The 13,571-nt window shown below is 51.5% G+C and overlaps 2 protein-coding genes and 1 non-coding gene across 3 annotated transcripts; 2 read left to right on the plus strand and 1 right to left on the minus strand.

Annotated features, from left to right (window-relative positions):
• Positions 1–772: 772 nt before the first annotated feature.
• Positions 773–1,980, plus strand: SNAPIN (SNAP associated protein). The gene is made up of 4 exons (XM_004588936.4): positions 773–957; positions 1,098–1,144; positions 1,289–1,407; positions 1,531–1,980. Exons 1-4 carry the CDS (start codon positions 815–817, stop codon positions 1,630–1,632), a joined length of 411 nt encoding a protein of 136 aa, XP_004588993.2. The 5' UTR covers positions 773–814; the 3' UTR covers positions 1,633–1,980.
• Positions 1,981–2,085: 105 nt separating this feature from the next.
• ILF2 (interleukin enhancer binding factor 2) lies at positions 2,086–8,929 on the minus strand. The gene is made up of 14 exons (XM_004588937.3): positions 8,810–8,929; positions 8,020–8,079; positions 7,883–7,925; positions 6,947–7,051; positions 6,529–6,606; positions 6,089–6,191; positions 5,611–5,676; positions 4,916–5,032; positions 3,883–3,961; positions 3,621–3,708; positions 3,212–3,273; positions 3,012–3,126; positions 2,698–2,788; positions 2,086–2,575 (listed from the first exon to the last, which is right to left on the minus strand). Exons 1-14 carry the CDS (start codon positions 8,812–8,814, stop codon positions 2,415–2,417), a joined length of 1,173 nt encoding a protein of 390 aa, XP_004588994.1. The 5' UTR covers positions 8,815–8,929; the 3' UTR covers positions 2,086–2,414.
• A 218-nt stretch (positions 8,930–9,147) lies between these two features.
• TRNAM-CAU (transfer RNA methionine (anticodon CAU)) lies at positions 9,148–9,219 on the plus strand. The gene has a single exon. It is a non-coding gene; the product is annotated as a tRNA-Met (tRNA).
• The last annotated feature ends 4,352 nt before the right edge of the window (positions 9,220–13,571 follow it).

Below are 13,571 nucleotides of genomic sequence, written 5' to 3' on the forward strand. Positions count from 1 at the left end.
AGTACCCACCAGGACTAGGGGCCAGCCATGTCAGTATTATCTATTATGATAAAAATCTATGTAAGCTAAGATTTTCCACCTTGACCATCTCAAGTGTACAATTCAGTGACACTGAGTCTCTTCACAGTGTATGCAACTGTCACCATCACCCACCTCCAACACTTTCTCTGCAAACTCAAACCCTGGGCCCATTACACTCCACCTCCCTTCCCTCTACACCCTGACGCACACTAAGTCTACACTTCATATCTGAATGCACTTGACTACTCTAGGTAACCAAGCCAAAGAACTCAAACAGCTCATTTCCCCTAGCAGTTCATCCATGTAGGAGCCTCTACAGAGTTCCATTCCTTTTGGGGGATGAATAATAGATACTGACAGCTTTATACATAAAGTTAACATGGGGGCCGCTTGGGGAGTGAACCAGCGGAGGGAAGATATTTCTGTGTCTCCTCTCTGTAAATCTGCCTTTCAAATAAAAATAAATCTTTAAAAAAAAAAAAAAGTTAACGTGGGAGAAAGACATAGTCAGCTGGGGGTATTAATTAGTATTTATCGTTGCCTTTGGAGGAAACAAAAAGTACTCGACTCAAAGCATCTTTCCTTTATCCCGGCTCCTAAAGTCTACAAACTAAATTCGCCTAATTCTAGGGCCTCCATGAACTGCCACTCTGGGGACCCAGGGCAAGACCGCCTCTCTTCGCAGACTCCATTTCCCAGGAACCCCCGCGCCAGGGCCGGCGACGCCATTTCCCGGGCGCCTCCAGCTCCCGGCGGCCCTCGCGGCAGGTTCCGGGCGCGGACACGGGTCGTGATGGCCGCGGCTGGTTCCGCGGCTGTGTCCGGTGCAGGGACGCCGGTGGCGGGGCCTTCGGGCCGCGACCTCTTCGCCGAGGGACTCCTCGAGTTCCTGCGGCCGGCTGTGCAGCAGCTCGACTCTCACGTTCACGCTGTCAGGTGGGGCGAGGCCGAGGTAGGGCGGAGACAGCGGCTGGGACCCCCGTGACTTTGGGGGGCTGGTCGGGGGCGGGGCAGGGCAGTGGGGCCCGTGTAGGAACATTGCTTCGCGAGCCCCATTAACTGCCTTCTTCTGGCAGGGAGAGCCAGGTAGAGCTCCGGGAGCAGATTGACAACCTGGCTACAGGTGAGCGCGCCCCGCGCCCCCCCTTCCTGCCTGGGTTGCTTGTCCCTTGCCTGCAGCACTCCGGGGACGGTCCCCGAGCCGGCCACTCTCCCTCTCCCCTCCCCCGAGGATAGGGGAGCCATTAGCTATTCCTTGACCCTGCAGAACTGTGCCGGATCAACGAGGACCAGAAGGTGGCCCTGGACCTCGACCCCTACGTGAAGAAGCTGCTCAACGCCCGGCGTCGGGTTGTGCTGGTCAACAACATCCTGCAGAATGCCCAGGTACGCCCTGACATCACCCACCCCTGGGAGGAGGGATTGTCAAGCAGGTTAAACTGTCAGTGCGTCAGAGACCGAGCTGGACCAAGCCCGTTACCAGCTTCCACACCTTCCTTTGTCTCACAGGAGCGGCTGAGGAGGCTCAACCACAGTGTCGCCAAGGAAACTGCCCGCAGGAGGGCCATGCTGGATTCCGGGGTTTACCCCTCTGGGTCCCCAAGCAAATAGCTGAAGATGAACCTGGGACTGCAGAGTGACCAAGCACTGTGCCCCGGCTGCGCGGGAGCTCCTCCCTGCGCAAGGCAGCCCTGTGGGTTGTTTTAAGCACAGAGGCTTACCCACCTGCCTAGGGGCCCCCTAGATTTCTTCCAGGAAGGAGCAGAAGCCAGGCTGTGTCCAGGCCTAGGTCCCTGGAGCCGGGGCAGCACGTTCTCTGAGACTGCCTGGTTTCCCACTCACACTAAGGGCAGGCAAAGACAAGGTCAACGGTGACCTCTGCCCACCCTCTTTGCATCTGGCTTGAATACACTAGCAGTGTTGCTAGAACCACTGAATACAATAAATGCTTAATATGGATTACTAGTTTATTCTGGTATATGAAGAAGCTTCAGAGGTCTGAAATCTTCATCTAAAAGAAAGCAAAACAGGCCGCCACACACCAAGGAATAAATAAAACCAATATCCCGACTAGGAAGTCCTTTAATTATTTTTCTTAGAAAAAAAAATACCCAGACACTAAGAGTTCACAACATTTTAACAACAAAGGTACTGACTGGTTGAGAGGGACTTTCTGGAGCCAGGGGTTCTAAAGTACTGGGAAGAAATGTTGGTATCCTGTTTCATTATGGATGGGAAAGTCCTGCTAAGCCAGTATCCAAACCCAGCAGGATGAGCGCGTGGTTCAGTCTGCGGTTCTTCCTGCTGCCCCCTCTTCCCTCAGACACGCCAGCACACCAGGCCCAGCAGCTGCTGGCTCAGGCCAGTCGTCCTGTGCAGGGGGAAAGGCCAGGTCACTCCTGGGTCTCCATGCTCTCCTCCTCCTCTCCTTGAGGTGTTTCCTCTGTGTTCTCCTCCTCCTCCTCGCCTTCCTTCTTCTCTGGTGGTTTCTCATAAGCTTTTTCAGAAGGAGTCACTATCACTCCATCCCAGGTGGATATCTCAGAAGCAAGATCTAGAAGAGAAAAAAAAGCACCTTTGACCATGGAGTCCCAGTATACAAGGCATGACCAGGAATACTAAGCTATCAAGATAATGGCTTCTGTGTGGATACCCCGACCCACAGTGGTCACTTACAGCTGGCGTCCCCCTCCTGGCCAAGGATCTTCCTGAAGCCACCGTGTGAGAGGATGCGGACCAAAGTCTGAGCTGTGTAGCACACCATGTCCTGAAGCAGAGCAAAGTGAGGGTAACTTAGCAAGGAAAACCAAGCAAGCACTGGACATCCTCACGAGATGGAGAGGAAGGCACTGAAGCACAGGACTTGCCTGGAGAGTCCCCGATCCCTGATCCCCGAAGGGCCCATTATCCCTTCGCCCTCTGACCAGGACTCCTCCAGAGTAGAGCCAAAAAGCCATGTCCCACAGCCCCCAGGTGAGCTGTGCCGGTACCTGCTGTTCCAGGGTCATGACCGTGTGTACTCGGAAGTTGCCACTCTCACAGGGATCTGTGATTCCCACAGAGCCTGGAAGGAACAATCCTGCAGCCAGAATCTGCAAGCAGCGCCTGAAAACCAGGGACAAAGTCATGCAGCACCGTCCTCCAGCAAACCCATCCCAGGACATCCCAAAATACCACCAGTACACTGTACCTGTACGCCACGTTCAGGGCCAAGGGCTGCCTGGTGGGGTTGTTCATCACAGCATAGTGCCCCTGGAAAGGGTAAAACGGGTCAGTGGCTCACCCGGGCAGCAATTCTAGCTTAAAACTTGAAATCACACAAGGAAACTAGCCATTCAGGTCTGCCCCCAATCTTCATGTTCAGAAGGAACTCTGAAACGGCTGTTCTATCTCCTCTCCACCACCAAAACAATGGAATGATGCCAGAGAAAAGGCAAAGGGGCACTACCTCAGGTATCCACTTACTGCCACTCCAAAAACCCAGCCAAGCAATCAACCCTGGATTTCTCGTCTATTCTTCACCAAATGTCAGACTCCAAAGGTTTCAGAGTGGCTGCTTTATAGGAGCGCTGGCCACTGCAGCCCCCTTCTTCACTTACAAGCAGGTCAAGGATCCAGGGTGTGAGAGGCTCAAAGCCAGGGAAACGAATCCTCAAGTCCTTCAGCAGTCTGATGAGAACTTTCACTCTAAAAAGTAAGACATAACTCAAGAGCTGAAGTAATAAAACCATGTATTTCCACCCTAGAATAGAGCCAAGATCGACCACGCTATTCTAGAACCATGTGTTCTCCTTTCTCCTGATTTTTGCTGGTCACTGCAGCTTAGGTTACTTGAATCCAAATGACCCAGGAGGAACTTACGTGGACTGCGAGGCATTCTCCTCAAACCAGCGGGCATGTCGGATAGCTGCTAAGGCACTCTGCAACACCTTGATATCCACTGGAAGGAGACACCCCCATTATCAAGCAGTTCAGTCTTGCTGCCACGGACCCAAAACTAGGGTGCAGATGGTAACGGTGGTGTTTTAACAACCCCCCCCCCAAAAGGATGCCAAGCTGTAGGAAGTCCTATCTTGGGGCGGGCAGCTGTCCTAGCATTGCAGACCCTTGCTTGGGATGCACTTATCCCTTATGCAATGCCTGAGGGGAGGGGGAGTCCTAGCTTCTTCCTAATGTGCACACCTGGTCCCTGCCATCATTTGGAAGACACAAACTGAGTTCCAGGATCCCACCTTTGGCCTGGTTCAGCTCCAACAACTGTAGGCGTTTGGGGAGTAAAGCAGGGAATGGGAGGTCTCTCTCTTCGTCTCAGAAGTTTTGAAACCTACCCTCCCCTCTGCTAAGTTGTCTTTTCAACTCCTCCAACTATTTTTTTAGCAATCCCATCCAAAAAAATGTCACCAAAGGGAATGGCATGATGGCTTAGTGACCTAATCCTTGACCTACAGTGCAGCAGCCTATAAAGGCTGTTCTATTTCCCATGCAGCTCCCTGCTTACAGCCTGAGAAAGCAGCAGAGGATGGATCCAATTCCTTGGGACCCTGCACTCGCAAGGGAGACTCAAAGGAAACTTTTGGCTCCTGATGGGTTCAGCTCTGGCTATTGCAGACTTTTTGGGGATTGAACCAGTGGATGGAGGATCTTTCTCCTTGTGTCTAACTGCCTGTCAAAAATAGACTGTAAAAAAAACAATGCCACAAAAAAAGCTGATAAAACTATTTCTTTTTTTTTTTTTTTTTTTAAACTATTTCTAAATGACACAGGAAGAGGGCAAGATTCAGTAAGTTCTCAGAAGGCTTCCTGGGGAATAGGAACAATCTAAGAAACTCAACAGCAATAGTACTATAATTTGAACTTCCCCCGAATTTCCCAGCAGTGGACAAAAAGGACTCACAATGGAGTTCTGGGTCCAGTTTCCGGAGATTAGGTGGCACTGTTGTAATGAGAATCTTCACCGTGGCATCAGAGGAACTGATTTCAAAGCCAGTCTCATTGGTCAGCATCGTTAAAACTAAAAGAAACCAAAAGCCGTTAACTGTCATGTTTCACTTAGATATCAAAGTCAAACCTAGGATGATGGTGAGAACACATTTTTTAAACACAGTACTAAGGAACTGATATTGCAGCTTAGCAAGTAAGCTTGTAGCACCAGCATCCCATATGGTTCCCTGTTCAGGCCCTGGCTGCTCCATTTCCAGTGCAGCTCCTTACTAATGGCCTAGGAAAGCAATGGAGGAAGGCCCAAGAGCTTAGGGCTCTTACACCCACAAGTTCAACCTAGAAGAAGCTCCTGGCTTTGGATTAGTGCAGCTCCAAGCATTGTGGCCAATTGGGGAGTGAATCAGCAGCTGGAATATGTCTCTATCTCAAAAAAAAAAAAAAAAAAAAAATCTTAAAGAAAAAACAAATACAAACCCAGAATGAGGCTTGGGGAGAGATCTAATAGGTAGACCAAATAGACCTTGAATTCCTAAGGTCCCGGCCAGAAACTCCCCTGAGATCTAATACTGCGTGTTCTTCCATCTAGCCTGACCTCGGGTCAGAGTGGTTCCTACAGCCCCTAAACGTGTGCACTAAACAGACACCAACCTTCGGAAGGATCCTGCGCTCTCAGGCTTTCCACGACTTTGTTCCCCAGGGCGGCGACAGCTTCCACTAGATGGAAAAAGATAACAAATTAAGTAGGAATCTGTTTATCACACAGACTTCCTCTGTATTTACTACAAAATATTTTACTGTCATTTTATGCCTCCATTCAGGGCTAGTGGAAGGCTCATCATAAGAACTTTCATGAGGAGACGCCAAGGTGTGGCCAGAGCAGCTGGCAGCTCGGGCAGCAGGACACCTTCCACTTCACAGAACTCAGACTGATGCCAGGTGCAGCATTCTGGATGGGGCAACTGCCTTACAGGATCTAGCCATAAGCCCCCCAACATGCCATGCCCTCCTTATCACACTAAGAAAAGAGCCAATTTTTCACCAACACCCCTTCTCATAAAAAAGCTGACTTTAAGCCTCAGCCACAGAAGCTATGTTCTGTTCCCACTGTCACAGAAAACCCACTCACATGTTGGCAGAATCTTCAGGATCACTACCAGGTCAGCCACGTTGTGTCCTGTAGTCATTGTTCCCTTTTTATAAGAGCCTACCTGTCGAACTTCTTCAATTTGCTGTCGGAAGAAATTTCAGGGAAAAAGTTTAGAAGAAAAAAGGTGTCTAGTTCTTTCTCTCAGAACTCTTTACACAGCTTCCTGTGACTGAGACTTGCAAGCAGCAAGGATGAAAACCATATCCCCCCCAAAGCCACACGGAAGACCGACACAACCCAGCCAGCTGCCATCAGCACAAATCTTGTCCCCAAGCTCAGTATCACAAAGGAATTCCATTGCACTTTCCAATTTCAGGCTTGGAATGTGGGTAATGGGCAACTGAGAAATTAAAAGAGTCAGGGAAATCCCCACACTACCAAGGCTGCCCTTGCCTGAGACAAAGTCATCAGAAACTCACCACTTCAAAAGTCCCTGGAGCCACGATCAGATTGTCAATCACATTGTTTATTTTGGTTACCAGAGAAAGGATGGAGGCCTGAAAAACAGAGCAGGACAAGTTCCCTAAAGTCATCCTCTGGGAACTTTCTCCTCATTCCTTCCAGGAAGCCGCTGGTTTGCAAAAACAGCTCACCACTTCTCGTCTCCAATATGCCAGAAAAAAAAAAAAAAAAAAAAAAAAAAAAACTTTTTTGATCCCAGAGATTCCCCATAAAAACCTATACAGTCTTTTTAAATGTTCACCTTGCTCCAGCTCCACACACAGTGAGAAAGAGCACAATAAAACCTTGTGTGGCTTTGAGGAGCAGTTAACCTATCCATACCATCACTCTTTCTAACACCATGGAGAAATCTCAAGGAAGGCAACAAAGACACACCTGTTCCGCTGAGTTGGGAGCAAGGTCCTGATTCCTCTTCAACAAAGCTTCGCTGAAGGCAGTTTCGTCAGGAGCTGGTTTGACCCGGGGGAAGGCCATTTCACACTAAGCCAGAACACAAACCACTACTCGGCAAAAACCATGCAAGAGTGGGGTTTCCCAAACCCCCACCCCCATAGAACAATGGGGGAAAAAAAACCTGATACAGAAAACTCTATTGTCTGTATTCATTAAAATGTTATAAAGGGTTGGGCCTGACACAGTGGCCTAGCAGCTGAAGTCCTTAGCTTCATGCGCCAGGATCCCATATGGGAGCTGGTTCTAACCCCAGTGGCCCTGCTTCCCACCTAGTTCCCTGCCTGTGGCCTGGGTAAGTAGTAGAGAACAGCCCATGGCCTTGGGACCCTGCACCCATGCAGGAGACCCGAAAGAGGCTCCTGGCTCCTGGCTTCGGATTGGCACAGCACCGGCCATTGTGATCACTTGGGGAGTGAATCATCAGATAGAAGATCTTCCTCTCTCTCTCCTCCTCTCTCTATAAATGTATCTGACTTTGTAATAAAAATAAGTCAATCTTTAAAAAAAAGAGATGTTATAAAGGAGCCAGCCCTGTGGTGCAGTGGGTCAGGCTGGAGTCTCTGCTTGTGTGCCCAGAGAAAGCAGGTCCGGGTCCCTGAACCCACACAGGAGACCAGGATTTAATGCCGGACTCCTGGTTATCGTGGCAGTCTGGGGAAATCAAACAGCTGATGTAAGACAGTTCTGTCTCTCATAGAACTATCTGCCTTTCAGATACACAACCAAGTGTATGTAAAGCATCGTAAAGTCAGCTCAAACCCCCTACTCCGTGCACAGATCCCTTCTACCCTTAAGCGCGCTAACAGGGTGGAGCTGGCCACCACCACGTCTGCATCCACTCGGGCCCAAAGCACTTACCAAGTAGAAATCAAATGGGATGTGCGGCACAAAGGGCCTGAACCTGGGAGAAGAAAAACAGTCCACGTCATTCACCCCAAGGAAATCCAGGGTGCCCAGCCATCGGGAAGCCCGCCGGCCCGCCCCCCGGCACTCACCCTCCGCCTGGGCCGCCTCGGGAACCGAAGCGCCCCCCGCGACCACGGCCTCTGTCACCCCTGGAAACGCAGACAGACACGGGTTTACAGGACCCCGCAGTGGTCGGCCTCCCTGCTCTCCCGGCCCACCACTCCTGAGCCCCGACACCCCGGCCCGCCGCCCAACATCCCCCCGGCCCTACACCCCGACACCCCGGACCGCCGCCCTACATCCCCCCGGCCCTACACCCCGACACCCCGGCCCGCCGCCCAACATCCCCCCGACCCCTGAGCCCCGACACCCCGGCCCGCCGCCCAACATCCCCCCGGCCCTACACCCCGACACCCCGGCCCGCCGCCCAACATCCCCCCGGCCCTACACCCCGACACCCCGGACCGCCGCCCTACATCCCCCCGGCCCTACACCCCGACACCCCGGACCGCCGTCCTACATCCCCCCGGCCCTACACCCCGACACCCCGGCCCACCGCCTAACATCCCCCCGGCCCTACACCCCGACACCCCGGCCCACCGCCCAACATCCCCCCGGCCCCTGAGCCCCGACACCCCGGCCCGCCGCCCTACATCCCCCCGGCCCGACACCCCGGCCTGCCGGCCTGACTCTCCCGCGAGCGCAGCCCGCCCGCCCGCTCCATCCTGCGGGTCCGGGCCGCCCGGACCCGGGGAGTTGGTGGGACCCCGGCCAGCCGCTGACACGCGGCCCTTCCCGGCCATCTGACTGTTCTCGACCCACCTTCCCAACATTTTCAGCCGGAAACCCCAAATCTTCCCAGCACCTCCGTCCCCCTACCTCATGGCGCCCTCAAGACCGAACAATGGAGGCCGCACCAACGGCCCCTGCCCCTGGAGAAGCAGACAACTGGAAAGGCGTCTTGCCGGCGTGTCCCAACAAAACGCGCTGCGATTCGCTCCCGCCTTGCTCCGCCGCTTCTGCTTATTGGTTTGCCATGGCAAACCGGGCTTCTGAACCAATAAAAAACGCCTACCGTGCCAGGAATCGGCCAATAAGAACAGGCGTGACAGTAATGACTTTTTTTTAGGAGACAGTAGGTGGCACTAGGTTAGAATCAGGAAGTCGAAAAAGAAGGAACTTTATAAATAAGCTAATAGAGAGGAAGTACACCATGGAGCAGAGTGGCGCAGCGGAAGCGTGCTGGGCCCATAACCCAGAGGTCGATGGATCGAAACCATCCTCTGCTAATAAGTGCTTTTTTTCACTAAGCTTATGAAACTGCCACATAAAGCAGTATAATTAATAAAATGTATTTTTTTTTTTTAAAAGAAGTTTTTTTCACTCATGCTTTCTCCTAACAAATTGACACACAACTTTTATCCCTCTTACTTATTATCATCTTGTAAAGCGTTGCTTAGCAGGAAGGCAGCAACCAACTCCAGGAAACTTGAGACGTGGAAGCCGACTTCAGATGTATACAGAACACGTTAGAGAGAGAGAAATGGCTTGAGGGATTAGGGAGGAAACTGAGACAGCTGTGGAAAGACAAATTACAAAAAGGGAACAAAGGAAGTGGGAAGGAGAGGGGGACCGCAGCCGCCTCCGTCCTAGCCGGGCCCGCCGCGCGGGTACACGCACTCGCATGCCCGTCCTGCTGTTCCCTGGGCTTCTGTCTCCCTCGGCCGCTCTAGGCCCCGAGGGTGCCTTCTTTTCTGTCGAGTTTTTTATTCCTCCTCAGCTTCCCCTCTGGTTAATCGGAAACTGCCTGCATTTTCTTTTTTGTTTCTTTTTATTGTTTTTCCTTCACTTCTCAAGGTTACCCTCAAAACTGCCTCATCTCAGAACTCTCCTTTAACCTGCCGGCCCTGACGGCAAGGGAACTATCATTCTGGCTTCCATCACACAGGCCAGTTTGTTCTTGAATTTCCCATAAATGGATCATACATATTCTGTTTTCGTCTGGCTTCATTCACTTGTTTGAGATTCTTCGTGTTTTCTATCAGCAAACTGGCTTATTATTGTTTATAGTAATAAACTTGCTGGTGCATGTGTAAATACCTCTGGATTATTTCAGGCTTGGACCTCTTTTGCCTGTACAGTTTTTATAAGATTTTATTTTTATTGCAAAGTCAAGTATACAGAGAGGAAGATCTTCTGTCCAATGATTCACTCCCCAAGTGACCACAACGGGCACCCATATAGGATCCCTGCGCTTGCGAGGCAAGGACTTTAGCCACTAGACCACCACACTGGGCCCATAAATGTTATGTATATTTTAGCCTCCACAAAACATCAATGCTTACTAAGTTAAGCATTCAATTGACCATTTTTAAAAGAATTACTTCTTTCATTTATAAGAGTTACAGAGGAAGAGACACAGCAAGAGATCTTCCATTTGCTGCCTCACTCCCCAAGTGCCTACAATGGCCAGAGCTAAGCCAATGCGAAGCCAGGAGCCAGGAGCTTACTCCAGGTCTCCCACATGGCCGCAGGGTCCCAAGGCTTTGGGCCGTCCTCGACTGCTTTCCCAGGCCACAAGCAGGGAGATGGATGGGAAGGGGAGCAGCCAGGATATAAACCAGCACCCATTTGCTGGCACTTGCAGGAGGAGAACTAACCAATTGAACCATGACACTGGGCTCAAAATTTTTCTCTTTGACTTAAGTTTCTTGCAGTTTCACTCTGATAGATATGGATTTCTTTTTGGTTTTTTACATGTGGTTTGTTGGCTTCTTGAATCTGTGATCTAAACTGTTATCCACTTAACTTACTTGTTTATTCATTCATTTTTATTTAGAAGGTAGAGTAACATAGAATGAGAGAGAGACAACAATAGGTTCTTTCCCCAGGTTCTTTCCCAAACACTCAGCTGGCACTTGTCCCCGCTGAAGTCAGGAACAGGAACCCCACCAGGGTCTTCCATGTCCATGGCAAGAACCCAAGCACTTGAACCATCATCCCCTGCCTTCCAAGCCCATCAGCAGGAAGGAAGGGGGGACTCCACACCAGGCACTCCGATATGGGGTGCAGGCATCCAACTGGCACCTTAACCCACTGTGCCACAGCACCCATCCTGTGTGATGTAATTGAAAAAATGTCTTCATTGACAGCTGGGGGAGGTAGAAGGGGCAGTGTAGTGACTCAATTCGCGAATTCTCCCTGGCAAGCTCCAGAATCCCATATGGGTGTCCGTTCATGGCCTGGATGCTCCACTTCCCTTCCAGCATCCTGCTTGTGGCCTGAGAAAGTAGTGGATGACCCGAGCCCTGGGACCCTACATGCACCTGGGAGACCTGGAATAAGCTCCTGGTTCCTGGCTTCAGATTGGCTCAGCTCCAGCTTGCAACCATTTGGGGAGTGACGCGACAGATGCAAGATCTTTGTCTTCTCTCTGTAAATCTGCCTTTTCAGTAAGTGTACATATATCTTTTTTTTTAAATGCTTGGCTATTTTTTCTTCAAATATTGGTTTTATTATTTCCTTCCTTCCTAGATTCTACATAGGCAAGCAGTAGATTTCTCCCAGTACCCCAGAATGTGGGCAGCACTTGATGTCATCTAGGGTCCCCAAAAAGAAGCATGTTCCGAGGGTACTGCTTAAGCACTTGGGGCATCCTCTGCTGCTTTCCCAGGCCACTAGCAGGGAACTGGATGGGAAGTTGAGCAGCTGGGACTCAAACAATGGTGCCCATATATCTCATTGTCAACAGAGACCTAACCGGCTGTGCCACAACACTGGCTTCCCTACTTATTCCTTTTTTTTAAAGATTTATTTTTATTACAAAGTCAGATATACAGAGAGGAGGAGAGACAGAGAGGAGGATCTTCCGTCCAATGATTCACTCCCCAAGTGAGCCGCAACGGCCGGTGTGCGCCGATCCGAAGCCGGGAACCAGGAACCTCTTCCAGGTCTCCCACGCGGGTGCAGGGTCCCAATGCATTGGGCTGTCCTTGACTGCTTTCCCAGGCCACAAGCAGGGAGCTGGATGGGAAGTGGAGCTGCCGGGATTAGAACCGGTGCCCATATGGGATCCCAGGGCATTCAAGGCGAGGACTTTTAGCCACTAGGCCACGCCGCCGGGGCCCTTCCCTACTTATTCTTGAAGTATTAATCTTAAGGATTCCCATGCAGCAAGCAGGTCCCAGCATCCCATATAAATGCTGTTTTGAGTCCTGGCTGCTCTACTTCCAATGCAGCTCCCTGTTTATGGCCTGGGATAGCAGCGGCAGGTTGCCTGCAGGGGTTGGACCTCTGTACCGTGGGGGAGACTCAGGAAGGAGTACTAGATTCTTTTCTAACCTGGGCCAGCCTTAGCCTTTGGGGCCATATAGGGAGTGAAAAAGTGGATAAACACATCTTTCTCTCTAATTCTTTCTAATAAACAAATCTCTTTTTTAAAGTGTTTCATGTAGTATTTCTAATTGTAGCTCTGGCGTTAGTCCACTGTTGCTGACAGCTCAATTGCTGCACCACATTTCCTAGTCCTTGCTGAGCTCCCACCCACCCAGCAATAACCCCTGGACACCTCGACGTGACTATCTACAGGCAGCTCCACGTGAACAAACTAAAGCAGTCATCTCCCAGTGCCTGCTGTGCTGAGGCGGCTGAGACCAAGTGGCTTACAGGAAGGAAACCAGAGGACCTTCCTAGGTCAGACCGATGAACCCGCTCATGTGGGAGACCTGAGCTGTCAGCATCAACCACCGCCCACCAGTGCACACTGAAGCTAGGGCTGGGGCACAGCGGCCTCTGGCAGGGCTGGAACATACCTACCAGTGAGTGTCAGAATACGTAACATTAGGCTGGACCAGGACGCTAACTAGCACTGAGATAACCAGGTCTGGGTGCAGATTCTGTGAGGGACAGATGGGTTCACCCTAGTGGAACTGTAATATCTGCTGGTTTGCTCAAGAGCTGAGGGTAGGGACAGGCTGAGTTAGAACCAACACAAACAAAACGGAGTGAGCAGGCCTGGAATGATGGCTCAGTGGCTCAATCTTCACCTTGTACACTCTGGGATCTCATATGGGCGCTGGTTCTAATCAGATGGCCCAAAGCCTTGGGACCCTGCACCTGCGTGGGAGACCCAGAAGAAGCTTCTGGCTCATCTCCAGCTGTTGTGGCCACTTGGGGAGTGAATCATCGGACGGAAGATCATCCTTTTTTCTCTCCTCCTCTCTGTATATATGCATTTCCAATAAAAATTAATAAATCTTTTTAAAAAAATTAAATCCCAGCCCCTGGTCCCTGAGAGCGCCTCAAAGCCACGGGCTGCCTCTCTCGGTCGCCGTGCCCTCAGCACGAGGGCTGGGTGCGCAGAGGATCCTCCGGAAATCCTCCGCACTTGAGGGACACAAAGTGCGTGAAGGGCTAAGCCACGCAGGGCCGGAGAGCCTGGCGGCGCCTCGCGGCCCGGGATCCGGCGGGCAGTGTCTCCCGCTCGCCGTCAGAGGGCAGGCTGGCCTCGCAGAGCACGGCTCGGCGCCCGGCGCCAGGGACACCCCCACCTCACCACCCTGGAATCCTCGACCGGCGGTCGTCCTAACACCGCCCCCCACGGGAGTTCCTTTGAGCAATCCTCCTCCCCTGCAAGCAAACT

The sequence above is a fragment of the Ochotona princeps genome, chromosome 2 (assembly GCF_030435755.1).
Source record: "Ochotona princeps isolate mOchPri1 chromosome 2, mOchPri1.hap1, whole genome shotgun sequence".
NCBI classification, from domain to species: Eukaryota; Metazoa; Chordata; class Mammalia; order Lagomorpha; family Ochotonidae; genus Ochotona; species Ochotona princeps.

Excerpts from the sequence above, each read along its gene's own strand:
- ILF2 (XM_004588937.3), bottom strand. Across the intron at positions 6,607-6,946 it reads CTCCCAACTCAGCGGAACAG|GCCTCCATCCTTTCTCTGGT; the intron begins GTGTGTCTTTGT and ends TCTGTTTTTCAG. Across the intron at positions 3,274-3,620 it reads CCTGGATCCTTGACCTGCTT|GGGCACTATGCTGTGATGAA; the intron begins GTAAGTGAAGAA and ends TACCCTTTCCAG.
- SNAPIN (XM_004588936.4), top strand. The coding sequence starts at position 815 with ATGGCCGCGGCTGGTTCCGCGGCTGTGTCCGGTGCAGGGACGCCGGTG. Across the intron at positions 958-1,097 it reads TCTCACGTTCACGCTGTCAG|GGAGAGCCAGGTAGAGCTCC; the intron begins GTGGGGCGAGGC and ends TTCTTCTGGCAG. Across the intron at positions 1,145-1,288 it reads GATTGACAACCTGGCTACAG|AACTGTGCCGGATCAACGAG; the intron begins GTGAGCGCGCCC and ends TTGACCCTGCAG.